General features: G+C 32.6%; 1 protein-coding gene across 2 annotated transcripts in view; it reads left to right on the top strand.

The window, feature by feature from the left end:
• Positions 1-16,157, top strand: part of PCLO (piccolo presynaptic cytomatrix protein) — a 460,751-nt gene that overhangs the window by 268,419 nt on the left and 176,175 nt on the right. Inside the window, exons 8-9 of one of the 2 annotated variants that reach the window (XM_037836536.1) lie at positions 6,073-6,197; positions 12,236-12,326. The exons of the other annotated variant lie outside the window; for it this stretch is intronic. Coding sequence (XP_037692464.1) covers positions 6,073-6,197; positions 12,236-12,326 — 216 coding nt within the window. The remainder of the gene's footprint in view (positions 1-6,072; positions 6,198-12,235; positions 12,327-16,157) is intronic. 2 annotated transcript variants of the gene reach the window in all.

Here is a 16,157-nt window from a genome sequence, read left to right as displayed (position 1 = left end):
TATCCAATATTAAGACTTACAATAAGGGTAGCTTAACTGTGGTTTACTTTTGAATTTAAGTGTGGGTAGAGTCCTAGAAATAAAATATTTCTGATCAAATAAAAGCATAATTACTTCATGCCTTTGGAGACTCCAAAGCACTAATAGAATATGAACATCTCTCCTTTCAAATGGACATGTCTCCTAAAAACACACAGGAAAATATACATTTTAATGAAAAGGATTTTCTTTCTAATTTCTACCCAGACACAGATATGATTTTAGAAATTGAATCTAGAGTTAAACAGAACTTAAGTAATCACTGGATTTGAAGGAGAACTGGTTTTCCTTTTGAAATTCCAATAGACAAGTCACTTTCTGATTTCTTTTCTACAGGCTATTGGGTTGACCATTTTTATTGACAATGGCTCAATTAAATAAAAGAGCCAATTTGTCTATTTTTTAATTTACCCAATTGTTTTAATGAATCAACATAGTTAAACAAGATTTATGATATTATGTGGAAAAACTTTACTTTTACTTTATTCTTTTGTGCAATTCACATTTTACACACATTTTATACATATAAAATGACTGTTGCAGATGAGTAAAAAGTTTCTTTGATAGTCATATCTGTAAAATAACAAAATTAAAAAAAAACTCCATTGGGTATACGGCATAACTAAATACCTAAGGGCCGTGTGTGCATGATGAGCACGTATATGGAGACAATTTGACAAACGTAGTTATTCATCAAAGATTTTTTTTGTCAACATGGTGCAAGACATACAAATGTTTCTAGATATCCCAATGTGTGGCATTTATATACAACCAAAAAAGATGTTTTATTTCTCATTTATAAGTTTAGATGATACGTACTCATGGTCATCAAAGACTATGAAAAAAATGTTTCAATAAAGAAGATGTGAAATCATGCAGCACACAAATTATGAAATATGTAAAGGTAATAACAAAGAAGTAAACAGTTAAAATGAAATTTAAAAATAAAATGTATTTAAAATTAAGCACACAAGAAACATATTAATAAAGTTTACGTTGATATAAAATTAGAAAAGGACAACTATAACAAATTGAATTATATGTAATATTATCTGTGAATTCTAGTGATTATCTTTAAAAGACATTTGTCATAAAATGTTATAAATTTTCTTTGCTTTAATATCACATAAATATTGGCAATGGCTTACCTTTCTTTTGAAATCTTGGATTCCTTGGATAATTAAAGGAAAAGTAGAAACTATTTTTCCCAATCACATAACTCATGACACTTTTGAAGTCATGGATTATTAGGGATTTTTTAAACAAATTTTTACCAAATGAATACTAATCTGTATTTGAATGATGCCAATATAACTTGAACAGTGTAACATTCCAACAGGTTATTTAGTATCATGTAGACAAAACAAATTTTACTGATTTCAAATTGTTGGGTGTTTTCTTAGTTAAACTCTAAGTTATAGACTATAAGTTGTTTTTCACGTGTTCTACATGACTGACTACAGTAAAATTTCAAATATTGCATGAGGTAAATCTAGGTAAACACAATTTATATTGCTTAATGGTTATAGCCATCAGCTTGAATTCCACAACTTTTTAAATTCATGTGTGGTTGCTTGAGGTAAGTAGAACAGGCCTTTTTTTCTAGGCAGATTAGAAAAAGCTAAGGCAGAAGCAGTCAGGTTATATTTAAACTATTTCTACAAATGCAACCTTTTTGTTGAAAATATTCTTTCAAAATGTACTCCATGCAAAAAAACAGCATAATATCTACAAAATTTTAAAGAAATATTTTGACCGATATTTGATGTCTAGGAGAATTAAACTATTCATGAAACTGTTGACAGTGAACAATGCTAGACTCAAAAATAACTTAGTTGTATTTTGAATTTAAGAATTCAAGAAAATATTGTCAGCTTGAAAAAATGAAGTGTTAATCTCTGGCAAATTATTTAAAACAAATGTGGAAAATATTATTATTAAATTTAATTTTTAATCTGCAGATCCAATTACGGCAGATCAAATAATTGCAATCATAAATGATTAACATTTAGGTACAACTTGGTCTAAATGATGAAGGCAGAATTCAAATAAAACGCAAAGTCATTCAGTCTGGTTGCTCTTGGTTCATCTATTAATTCCTATGCAAAGAATGGCAAACATCCTCATTCAGTTGCATATAGGGTTATTACAAGAAATTAAAGAAAATTGAGTAATCAGAATTTGAAATAAATTGACAAAAGTTGAATCAGGTTGAGATTCTGCCTTATTTGAAGAAAAATACACCTTGTAAAAGATTTTATTTCAAATGCAGTTTGGAAAGTTAAATATTCATGTGAAATAATTTACCAAATTATACAAGTTATTAATTTATTCAAATCTTTAGTTTTTTCTTTTCATGAGAAACATATAATGAAAGTATGTAAGGAGCAAGATAAAATATTAAATTTAATAGTTAGTGTGGTTCAATATGCATTTGTTTTGTGTATACTTAAATTTCCATTACATTAAAAATATTTTCATAAGTTTAGTGACTGAATGTCAAATTAGGACCATGAAAATCATAATAAATATCTGAGAGAAAATGTTTTGTAACTGTTAATGAAGTTCAAGGGACAAATTTATATTTATTAAAAAGTGCACTTATCACAATTAGGATACTTATTTCCCTAGTTGATAACTAGTCTATGTTTCATTCAACAAATATTTATGGAATGATATGCCATGGGAAAGGCATTGTTTTAGATGTTGAGGGAGAAAAAACGATAAAGAAGTTATGAGTAGTGCCCTGCAAGCAGCTTAGAGTCAAACAGAGGAAATCAGACAAGTGCATGTGCAACTAAAACCAGATATGTATTATTGTATTTCGTTAAATCTAAGAGACCAACTAAACTATAATATACCATTTGTCTTCTCATGTTTATTGGGGGAAAAGACTGCAGTTAATTAGCAACATTGATCAAGATCCCGGGAGATGTAGAAATGAGTAGTGGTACACATGCTGTGAGTTAGCTAGCTCTGCCAGCAAAGAAATAATAGGAATAGCCTGGGGGTAACCTTGGGAGGAAGCTTTAGGGGAGAAGAGGATCAGGGGTGTACATAGAGAAAGAAAACTGTAATGAAATAGAACTCAATAGTATGGCATCATGGAAACTAGAATTTCAAGAAAGCCTAAGGTTGATAGCAGCATCAAGTATTTCAGGTGAGTACTTGAGAAGGGCTTCTTCATTCATTTGTAATTTAGGAAGCAACAGTGTATTTCCAACAGCCATTAATTAGGGGTCCTTTTACAAAGAATAAAACAATTTATGATATGCCAAATTCTATATATTAGGTAAAACAAAATTTTAATCACTATATGGTAGCATTAAAAGACTTTGGAAGAAATTAGGAACTGAATAGGAAGAACAATTTAAAACAATAATTTTGTACTTTAAATATAGTTGTATTTTCAAAAAAATATTTTATGAGTTCATGTTACTTGTCACACATAATTTTAAAAATAAGTACAATCAACTCTTCTAACCAATACCTAACTCAGTGATCTCTTAAGAAAATATTTTTTTATTTTGATGTAAAAATTCTAATTTTTTTTACATTTTTTAATGAAATATAATACATATACAGGAAAGTGGTAACTTTCAAACTATGATTTAATAAGTAGTTGTATAATATACAGCAAATTTCAAAGAATGTTATGGATTACAGTTCCATAGATTCAATTATTTACTTATTGTGAAATAAAACATATATAGAGAGGTGATAACTTTCAAAGTACAATTTAATGAATAGCTATAGAGCATATTTCAAGGAATGTTACTGGTTACTGTTTAACCATTTTGATTATTTCCTTCTAGTTACTCCAATACTCTAGCATCTAAAAATATATATATATATACATTTATATGAAGATTCAGTATTCGTAATCCTTTGTTAAATCTTTTCTTGTCTGCTGTTACCCCTTCCTCTCATTTAATCACTTTCTCGATCTTCAGGGATGTGTGGACAGTTACCACCCTAACTTATTCATATTGAAAAGGGAGTGTTGACATTATGGGAAAGGGGGTTGCATCTGTTGATGTTGTTGAAGAGGCTGTTGCCTCTGGGTTTGGGACTTATCTAGCACAGGAACACTCGACGATTTAAGTTTCTGAAGAAATAAACTGAGTGAGTGAAACTTTTATAGTCTCAGATAGGGACCTACATATTTCAGGACTGCTGTTGATTAGGACTTGGCATATTGTGGCCATTGGGGATATCTAGCTGGAGCTTGCATAAGATTAACCTGCAGGATAGCCTCTCGACTCTATTTGAAATCTGTTAGCTACTGAAACTTTTAAGATGTTGTTGGGGAAACTAGGAAAAGCATAACTAGAATATGATGCATAGGTAAAGAATGCACCAGTAGCTGCATTACATGGTGGAAGGATGGAGAGATCTAACAGAGTAGCTGTTCTAAAAGGCTTCTAGGGAACATCCAGAGAAAAGTAGGCAAAGAGTGGCCATGGAAAACAAACCAGGGATGAAAATCCGATACAAAATGGTAAGTGGGAGAAAAATTGGGCCTAGCACAGTTACTTACATAAACTCAAAGAGATTGAAAGATTATATAACCAGACTAGAAGGACATATTAACTGTCCAGAAACTTGTTCTAATTGGCGGGATTTATAGAAATGCTGGATTTAAGATTTCTTTTAGAATTCTGGTGTGTTGGTACAATCTGGCACATACTTCCCAGGTGGTAATTGTTAATAGTGGGATTAGGTTAAGAGCATAGGAAGACAGGCCAGTGTTATATCATGTCCTCAGCAAAGTAATGCCTTCTAATGTATAATATAATGTCCCTGCTCAATAAAATTAATAGTAAATGCAACCAGATTTATTTTGTATCTTGAGTCATTAATTGTATTTATTTATCAGCCAATGAAATAAACCTAAAATGTGAGAGTAGGTGGCTAAGTCAGAGTAGTGATTTTCTAACCTGAAATTAAATTTCCAACAACTCCTCAGAGTATAGATGAAACATGATATGTTAGTATTCAACCAGCAATTATTTTAGATTGAAGTTTCCCAAAGGAGGTTCCATGAAATAATTAAAAATATTGGCTAAAGGAGTTGTTCGTGCAACAAATTTAGGGAAATACAGAGCTAAATAAAATTAAACATATGCTTTAAGATGGAGCACCTCTAATAAAATGGCAATATTCATTTTTCATCTTCAAAAGAAAGTGTCGCATCTTTTAAATGGAAATTCTTTGAATATCTTAAGGGAAAAAAAGTATATTGAATGCAAATAAAATTCTGAGCTGATTCTAACGGATTGTGTAAGCCTTCAAGTCAAAATGATTTAACAAAAATGAATTGTTCTGTAAGTGGCTTTTATTTTTACTCTAATAGAATGTTATTAGCATACATGCAAATCATGTTTTAATAAATGCTCTTCTCTGAAAAAAATTAAATAGTTTAGCCCCTAGTTTTGTAAAATTCTTAAGCAAAAATTTCAAAATTAAGTCAAATCAAGTGGTCATTATGTTAATAGAGGCTCTAAAAATAGAGGAACTGACTTCATTTTTCCACTACTTAGAGTTCTAGCTATATTAGCCAATCTTTCTATTGTTTTATTTTGTACACAACCTTTATGATTTACTTTGAATTGGAACCATAAATAAATCAGCATAACATGTAATTCTCATCAAAAAGACAATATTTAAATTTATTTTATGTCAAACATTAGTGATGATCATTAATGATGTATTAATTGGTATATTAATATATTTAAACCTACTGAATTTATTTTTATCTCCTTTTAAATTTTTAAGTATGTTTTGTTTTGCTGTAATGGTTGAACAGTTGTGTGCATCATTTTCTCTAGGTTATTCCATAGTAAAAATCTTTTAACATAATTTTATTTTAACATAATATTATAAATGATTTCTCGTCCTATTGTGAGTTGTGTTTGAAATGCATGAGTGATTAACAAACTCTGTGCATGTTGGTGCTGCAGACCATCTGCTGCCCTCTATCATCTGTATTAGTTGGGGTTGCAATGTCTGATATTTCATTGGTCTCCAAAGCCTATCACCTGCGCCGTGAAGAAACAGATTGGTTTGACAAACCCAGGGAGTCTCGTTTGGAAATGGACCGAAAACTGCCAGAAAGATTGGTCCATTCTAGACCACTCAGTCAACATCAAGAGCAAGTAAGTGCTATATTTAGTAATCTCTTAGATTTGTCTGAAAAGGGGGGATGGGGGCTCTATTTTACCATAGAATGTTCTCAATTATCCTAAAATACAGAAGACTTCTGCTAATCAGGTTCACAAATTATTTTTTTCAGGAGTTGAAAATGGTAAGTACCCTCCTTCTGCTATAATTAAATAAGCTATGACTGATAGACTTTGGAGCACAGCTATGATGCTTTTATGAACCAGACAACTTTAAGTGATTCATTCTCCAAAAGATAATTCAGTTTTTACAACACATCCAGCACTGCCATACAAGGAGAATACCTGGCACTCCCAAATAGCTTACAGAATATTGAGCAAGATGCATTGGGTTGTTTACAATGCTTTCCAATAAGGTGCTAAAGAATAGCAAAGAAGGTCATGACCTAGTGAAGTCAGCTGAGTGGGTCAGGGTTTACTTGGGGAAGAAAAGGGAACCAATAATTTATAGAGTGTTTAATGTGGAAAAAGTAATTATTTTACAGTCATCATTGGATTTTATCTTCAGCACAACTCACAAAGTAGGTATTATTAATGTCACTTCAGAAATGAAGGAACTGAAACCTGGAGGTAAATTTCAAATGCAGATATATGATAGAAAAACTCATGATCTTATTCTCTTGAGACTAAATGTGGCAATGTTAGAGTTGAGTTTTGAAAGATACCTGGGAGATTAACAGTTAAATAAATTGAAGGAGATGCCTCTGATAAGTAAAGTGGCACTAAATCAATTGCCTTATCAGATGAGATATTTGCAGACTGTGTACTCATTTTTGACCATTAAAATACCCAGAAAAGTGAGAGTCGACTTATTTCACTTACATTAACTCCTCCATCATCCTGTCTGTTCAGTGATTCATTGATATGGAAGACAACTATATTTTGAACAACTAATTAGAGCTATTATAACTGTATTTTAATAACTATAGTTTAAGTGTTTGTTATCTTGAGGTATAAAAGAAAGAAAACAAATCTATCGCATATAAAAGTACTGCCTAAAAGACAAATAATCCATACTGGCAGATTTTATTTCTCCCTATACAATTTCCCATTTCATGGACAAATTTCCCACCATTAAATAAAATTTCCTTTTCTGAGAATTGTTTTCTGTTTCATTTTTCACTATGCTGTCTTATTTTCTAGGAATCTTGAGATTCTTCTCTCTATATTGGAAAATATTCTTCCACTAGTTTTTGGTATCTTTAATAAGTTTTTGGTTCATGGTTGTGTTTACCGCTATAAAAATGTCAAAACACTTCCGTTTCTTTGTACTTCATTAATGTGTCAGACTGTGAAATTATACTTTCTTTACCATATTTTGTTATTCATAATATTTTATTTATGGTTATATTTCTATCTAATTGAATAGATCCATTTGGGAAGTAAGAAAATTAATAAAATCATTCTAAATATGTTAAATAAAGTTTAAATTTACCTCCCTTTTTTCTATAATTGATAAATAATAAATTCATAAGTTGAAGACATCTTTGAATATTTTTTATTAATAAGAATTTTCTGTAATTACTTTTTTCTTGTTTCTTACCTCTCTCATTTATTTCTCAGAACTTATTACTCATAGACCTAGATCAAGTCAATAAAACACAAATACTTCAAAGAAATCATGAGATGAAATATATAAACTTGAGAGCTAAAAATAACTTCTAATCTGTTGTTTTCCAGCACCACTATTCCTACAGATATTCAGAATATCTTCTACAACAAATTTATCCAACTAATTTTCTTTGAAGATACATTTTAAAGTAATCTATATTCAACTAAAAAAATCGTCTAAAGTTCTATTTTATGTAGATGAATATGGATATCCATAATGACATTTTTTGTTCCTAATTTTCTGTTACTCACAACTATAGATTTATGGTTTTGTTCCATTGAGGCTATTGTACATCATGTTTTAAACAATATGTAATTGCAGACCAATATAATGCAAAACTAAGCAAAGGGTGTATTTGAGAATAATTCAATTAACTTCTTGTTATATTTGATAAAGTGGAAAATATAAGGACCCTTATTAGAATTATGTATGGGTAAACATCATAGAGTAATGGGTATTTTCTTGCTAGAAATATTTTTTTTACATTTTAACATTTTTTATTTTGTTTTATTTTTTATTAGAGAAGTGGATTAACAGGACAATCATGCATAACATTTACATTTTTATGCTTTTTTAAACATATTTTGTATCTATCTTTGAATCTAACATACAAATAAAAACTGCAAGTAAATAGTTCTCAAAACTGCAAATATAGAGAGTTATCAATTAGTTATGAACAGTCATATAACCACCACACAGACCAGGAAAGGGAACATTGCCTGTACCTAGAAACCCTTGCAAGCACCCCCAGATCATAAAGTAACAAATATGCTGACTTTTATGGCAATCTTTTCTTTGTTTGCTTTATAGTTTTCTAAACAGAAGCTACAGAGAAGGCAGCATACCCTTCAATAACATTCATGTAAAGTTCAAAACTCATCCTTTTTGCATTATTTACCCTCAAATATTTTCTTCCTCATTAACTCATCATAACTGTATCTTAGTCTAGAAAGAATAGCAAAATAACATCCTTGTTTTTTTTCACTTCTTTGCATCTTTAAACATTAAAATGTAATATTGAGATCTTAGTACCAATAAACTCCAGTGTTTTTATGTGAAAACTTATGCATAACAAGAATTTATGATCATAAAAACTCGGGAGGCAAAAGTAATAAAAGCAAATTCACTAATGCAAACACTAATTTACTTGCTTTTAAAAATATTTTGTATAAAAACCTAGCATATAAGAATAATATTTCTGAAATGTTTATTAAATTGTAAATCATATTAACTATAAAAATATACCAATCTCCAAATCTATATTTGTTTCTTTTCAAATACATATATTTTGTGTAACCTCTGCACTTTTTATTGAAAAGTCAACTCTGCTTTGTGAATTAAGATCATATAACCTTTATTTTCATTTTTTCTCAGTCACTCCATTTATAAATAGATTATGACCATGGGGTGGTTGTGAAGTTCGACACTTCTTAACTAATACAATATGCCTCCACACTCTCTGCCACTTCCATGCCATTTCCATGCAACTTCTGTATTGAGGTACATTTAATTCCTTTGAAAGACCCATGATTCTCTTTTTTCTGGGACTTTGTTCTGTTTTTTCTCCTTGGACACTTGTCCTCCTTCCTTTCTTTTAGCTAACCCTACTAATCACTCAGGTTTCCATGTACATGTACCATCTTGCAAGCAACCTTCCCTGACACCACAAACACCACCTCCCCTCCAATCCAGGTTATGTGTTCCTCTTTGTGCTCTAATAGTACCCCATGAATTATGTCTTGAGCTGTGAGCTCCTAGAAAGCAGGGTCTCTATTCCACTTACCATGTATATATATACATACTGTGCCTAGTACACTGCTTGGAACCTAGTAGGGCTCTTTGTCCCCTGCATCTAGCATGGTAACTGGCCCATGGTAATTAAGTGGAAAATGTCTGTACAAATAAATAGCATGTCAACATAGCAGGTATGATTTCATAATTTGTGACATTAATTGCTTATTAAAATTTATAAGTAGCAAAGAAAAATCCTTTTTCCTGGAAGACATACAGGTGATATTTCTGTTGATGCAGAATCATCAAAAGACAAGGATATCAGAGACTAGCCCCCTGGGGAGAGGTATGGGGCACTGCTTAACATCAGCTATGCCCTGTGGCCTTAACCTGTCATATTTGGCAGACACATCTGCCCATCTGTTGGAGGACTCCCAACCTTAACCTGCAAAATGTTAGAAAAAAGCCAAGCTCTACTAGTTCATACATGGAAACAGATGCTTCTGCTTTCTATAGACACTTGATCATATCAATCACAATTTTGGTAGTTTAATGTTTTAAAATTTTTAACTGGGCTCGAGAAGCTGGTTGTAGACAGTGTCTGAAACTACAGGAAGTTTTATAAGATACTCTGCAGGCAGGATTTATGAAAATGAAGATGTTTAACATCCCTTCCACTGACATCATCACAGTATGAATTAAAATGCAATACTATTAGGTGATAAAACTCCAATGAAAAACTTAGGAATCCTGAATATTCTTTTAGACTGTGCAATAAATATTCCATAAGACTAAATCAACTTCTCCTCAGTCTGGAGAATGGGAAGAAATAAGACCAAAAGTCAAAACTGCATTTTATTAGTTTACTTTTGATGAAGTGGAAAAATGACTTTTTAAAATCATTATTAAATAATACATGAAAGTAGAAGATATTTTAAATAAAATGAAACAATTTCCAACAACTTTAATGAATTATCAGCAGCACCAAAGAAAGTTTAGTTATATCTAGGCATTATAGGATCTCAATGTATGCAACTTAATTTTTAGCCTAAATAAAGATCTTTAATTGTAGATTAGGGGAGGGAGAGAGGAAAAAAGTGAAGACAAGGGAAAGTAGAAGAAGGAGAAAAGATGCAGAGAGGGAAAGTAGGTGGAAGAAGGAGGGAAGGAAGGAGAAGGAGGCAGAGAGAACCACAGGCAAGAGACAGTAGGAGAAAGATTAAAAATGTAAGCTCTTATTGTTACGAATATCAATAAGGTTTTCAGTAGATTACACATTTAGCATGAGTGTATAGTATCTGAATTAACTGATTATACTGCCCTTAATATTTTTATAAGCCTGTGAACAATATTTTGGTTTTGCTATGAAGGCTTCATGTAATCAGTAAGCATCTAGTGTTGTTTGGGGAGTTTTATGTTGATCAGAGGCCTGCTTACACTTCTTTCCTAAGGAATAAAAGAAAAAGGCTATAATTCTTTTATTTTTTTTAAATCTCTGTTTAGCTTTTAATATCCAGAGTTCTACAGTTTTATAGCTGGATTTTTTAGGTCCACACCAGTTTTCCAAGGAACCATCCTTCTTAAATATATATATGTATATATATCTTTAATTCTAAATTCCATTTAATATTTTGGTTTAGTAACATATGCTTCTTAAACATATTCTAAAATGGATAGTGTGAAATATCTATTGTTACTAAACTTTATTTAATTTGTAATTTAAGTGGAAAAAATTCTCTTAAGGTGATATATACAAGATACCATACTAATAAAATCTTGTTGATATAGATCTGAATAAATATTTTGGTGTTTCTAGCTTTCATTATTACACAGCTCTCTTTTGAAAGCAAATCTCCATTGAATATAATTCACAAGCTTGCATTTGCTAATTTACTTTTGTTTCAGAATGCTCATTTCACCAGGTGGAAACAGAGATAATGCAGTCTATAGTTTTCTCATATTTAAGTCTCAATAATGAGAATTGAAATCACAGACTTGAAACAGTAGCTTCAAGTGTCATTTCTCCTACCCTAAGGAATGTCTAGAGCAAATGAGAACACCGTCAACACACAACCTTTGAATACAAAGAAGGCTTTGGAAACCATTAGAATGTGCAAAAACTTTATTTGCTCAGAATGAGTCCCAGCATCCAGTGTACATTGAAACTCCTATTGGAAGCACTCAGTGAAAGTACAATTCCAAAATAAAATAAAAGCAATTTAACCACAGAGCAACCCAATGACTGACAGAGATGCAGAGCATGAGGATCTTCGCTGTCTTACCTCCCATAGCACCACCTATTGCTAAAAAGTTTTAAATGCCTTTTCATTTGTACCTATTATAGAGCAAAATCAGCAGTTGACAATTTTCCCATGCACAATCTCTAACCACTGTTGCCAGTATTGTCTACATACTGCTGTAGAAACAGACGTCATTTAGAACCTGTTGCATACTCTGATTATCTCCCCATGCAACAAATTGGTTTGCACTAGCAATCTGTTATAAATGCAAAGACCATAATGAACTCAAAAACCAATAATATTATATAGTACAAGATGCTCAAATTGTTATTTGATTGAATCAGCATGCATTTAAATAAGCTGGTCAATTCTCTATTTTGCCTTTTAAGTCTTTAACATTGATTGTTCACCTTATCACATGTATGTCTTAGATTCTACAGATGAATGGGAAGACTGTGCACTACATCTTTCCTCATGCGAGGATAAAAATAATACAAGACTCTAAGGATCACACAGTTTCAGGTAAAGCAAATTTAAAACACTAGTTCTTTTTATTTTAATGTCAGATGAAGTAAGTATTGGGGTTTCAGCTTAGGGGACTCTTTGAATTATAGAAAACACCATCTTTTATATCAAAAATTCTGTTTTAGAAGATGTCAAAAATAAGAAGGCTATAAGGGTCTCCCCCAGAGAGCCTCTTTGTTGCTCAAATGTGGCTCCCACTCTTTCTCTCTAAGCCCACTTGGCAGGTGAACTCACTGCCCTCCCCTCTATGTGGGACTTGACTTCCAGAGGTAAATCTCCCTAGCAATGCAGGATATGACTCCTGGGGATGAGTCTAGACCTGGCATCGTGGGATTGAGAAAATCTTCTGGACCAAAAGAGGGAAGCAAAATGAAACAAAATAAAGTTTCACTGACTAAGAGATTTCAAATGGAGTCAGGAGGTCACTCTGGAAGGCATTCTTATGCACTATATAGATAGCCTTTATTAGGTTTTAATGTATTGGAATAGTTAGAAGGAAATACCTGAAACTGTCAAACTGCAACCCAGTAGCCTTGATTCTTGAATACGATTGTATAACTATCTAGCTTACATGGTGTGACAGTGTGATTGTGAAAACCTTGTGGCTCATACTCCCTTTATCCAGTATACAAATGGATGAGTAGAAAAATGGGGATAAAAACTAAATGAAAAATAGGGTGGGATGGGGAAGGGGAATCATTTGGGTGTTCTTTTTTACTTTTATTTTTTATTTTTATTTTTTTTCTTTCTGGCATAAGGAAAATTTTCAAAAATTGATTGGGATGATGAATACACAGCTATATGATGGTGCTGTGAACAGTTGATTGTACACCATAATTGATTGTATGGTATGGGAATATATCTCAATAAAACTGAATTTAAAAAATAAGAAGGCTATACATTAGAACATAAAAAACATTAATGATGTGATCATTACTATGAAAATTTACTAAATGGTGTGTATTTAGATCATTTTTGTTTAATTTTAATTTGAATTAAATTCCTGTTAAATTTTTTCAAATGCAGTATTGCATGGGATGCAATGTTCCATTATCATTTCATTATGAAGAAATATAGCCACTGTTTTTAGTACTATAAAACATTATCAAGGAATCAAGAAAATCTCTTTTATTCTTTTAAGTAATAAATTTCTCTATACCTACTTTGACAGTTTTGAAAAGTAATGGATTTTTTTTCTTTAAACTTTGTATTTTGAAATAATTTCAAACTTACACACAGTTGCAAAAATAACACAAACCGCATACAGAGAACTCAACATACTGCTCTTCCCCAAGATACCCAGATCCATGAATTTTAACATTTTGCCACATTTGCCATAACTACTTTCCTCCCTCCCTCCTTCCCTCTTACTTCTTTCCTCCTTCCTTTCTTCCTTCTTCCCTCCCTCCCTCCTTCCTCTCTCTCTCTCTCTCTCTCTCTCTCTCTCTCTCTCTCTCTCTCTCTCTTTCTTTCTTTCATCTATCTGCCTATCTATCAATTTATCTACCTATTATCTGAACATTTGAGAGTTAGGCTGTACACATGATACTCCTTGAACACTTAATACTGCCATGTACATTCCCTAAGATCAAGTATATTCATTTATGTAGCCAGCTTAAGTGCAGTTATTAAGATCAAGAAATTTAACAATGATATAAAGCTTACAGTCTATATTCTATATTTTTCATATGTCCCCATAATGTCCTTTTCAGCCTTTTTTCCTCCCTGGTAAGATCTTGTCCAGGATCAAGCTTTTAATTGTCATTGTCTTTTTAGCTGCTCTTTCTTTTTTATTTTATTGAGGGAATATAAATATATAACATACCAATCCCAAGCATACCATTCAGTGGGATTTGTCACATTATGAAGTTGCAGTACCCTCACCATCATCCATTACTAGCGTTTTCCCATCACTACAGTGAGAAACCCTATACCCATTATGCATTAATTCCCAATTTCCCCTTCTCCCACCACTGGTAAACTAATTTCTTTCTCTATGAGCTTGCATATTTGCCAATATTTTCTTTGTGTTTACCTTGGGGCTTTAATTTGACATCCTAAATCTAGAATAATCTCATTTGGTTTGATACCAGCCTAACTTCAGTGTTTTGGGATGACTGTTGGTAAGGGCATGGCCTCTCCCTCATTTTTAAGACAGTTTTTACAGACATAGAATCCTTGGTTGGCAATTTCTCTCTTTCAGCATTTTAAATATGTCATTCCACTGGTTCCATGGTTTCTGAGGAGAAATCAGCACTTAGTCTTATTAAGTCTTTCTATACTTGACATATTGCTTGTCTCCTGCAGCTTTCAGAATTCTCTTTAATTTTGGCATTCAGCAGTTTGACTATAATACGTCACATTGAGGGTTTATATTGGTTTATCCTGTTTGGTATTTGGTGAGCATCTTGGATTAGCATATTCATGTCTTTTGTTACATTTGGGAAGTTTTCAGCCATTATTTCTTTGCATCTTCTCTCTGGCCATTTCTCCCTTTCTTTCCCTTCTGGCACTTCCACAATGTAAATATTGGTATGCACAGATTGTTCAGGCTCTGTTCACTTTTCTTCATTCTTTCCTCTTTCTGATCCTTGGAATGGATGATTCAATGATCTCATCTTCAAGTTCACTAATTCTTCTGCCAGCTCCAATCTGCTGTTGAACCCCTGTAAGGAATTTTTAACTCCTCTTACTGTGATCGTCAACTCTGTTTGGTTCTTTCTCATAATTCTTATCTCTTTAGTGATTTACTCTTTGTGTTCATCTATCATTTTCCTATTGCCCTTTACTTATTGCCCATGTTTTCCTTTAGCTCTTCTAGCATATTTAGAACCTATTTTTTTTAAGTCTTTGCTATATCCCAACTCTTTTCCTTCACTTTGATGGTTTCTAATGTTTTAATCTTCTTTGTTTATGCCACAGCTTCCTGTTTGTGTGTGTGTGTGTTTTGTTGTTGAAACCTGGATGTTTTGATAATTTAGTTTATTTGCTGGAATTTAGACTCTGAGGTATCTGTTTCTTAAGCTTGTATCACACTAGTACAGAGTGATCTTTCCTTGAATGCCAGGAGCTAACAACAAAAACAAAAAAACCAAGATGGAAAGAGAAAACACCTTTCTCAAAAACTCTTTACATATTTGCCTATGCTAATGCTTTCCTTTAGAGTTTAGGCATACAATGTATTTAGGGAATAGCTTAAGGCCAAAGCATAGGGCCACCCACCCTCTGCTCCTGTCCTTTCTGCACCTGTGTCTTTTCCTGGGTATGTGCACCTGGCTCTAGAGTTACGACCATTTACATAGATCTGAATGTCCTCTCTTCCCTAGGAAAAGTGTTTCTTAATATCAGGGCACTGTACTGTATGTTCCACAGCCCGTAAACCTTTGCTCCATGCAGCTGAGAGTTGACTGTTCTCCTACAACATTCTATAGGATAGGTCTGTGACCTGCCCCTACATGCATGGTAAATTCTGGCATGACAAGCCTGTGATTAGTGTCCTGATTCAATCCTTCAGGCTGTTACCAGACAGATTGTCACAAACATTCATGCTCTCAGTGTGTGCATGAGGGTTACTCTGCTCCCCATGGAAATAGGACCAGGGACCCACTCTGAGACTGCAGGCTGCCTCCATGCCAAGCCAGTGAGGCGATGGAGGAGGGGCTAGCAAGGGCACCGGGAGATCCTACCATTTTTAAGTTGCCTTTTTCTTGATTTGGTACTTGTCCTGTCACTGCAATCCTTTAACTGTTTCTGGAGCTTTGAGAAAGATATTTCTACCAATTCCTGCTTATTAGTCAAAGCTTCTGTGGAGAGACGGAACTCTGGAGC

Source organism: Choloepus didactylus, chromosome 5 (genome assembly GCF_015220235.1).
Source record: "Choloepus didactylus isolate mChoDid1 chromosome 5, mChoDid1.pri, whole genome shotgun sequence".
NCBI classification, from domain to species: domain Eukaryota; kingdom Metazoa; phylum Chordata; class Mammalia; order Pilosa; family Megalonychidae; genus Choloepus; species Choloepus didactylus.
The sequence above is the reverse complement of the archived record's forward strand: the minus strand, read 5'-3'. Positions and strand labels throughout refer to the sequence as shown.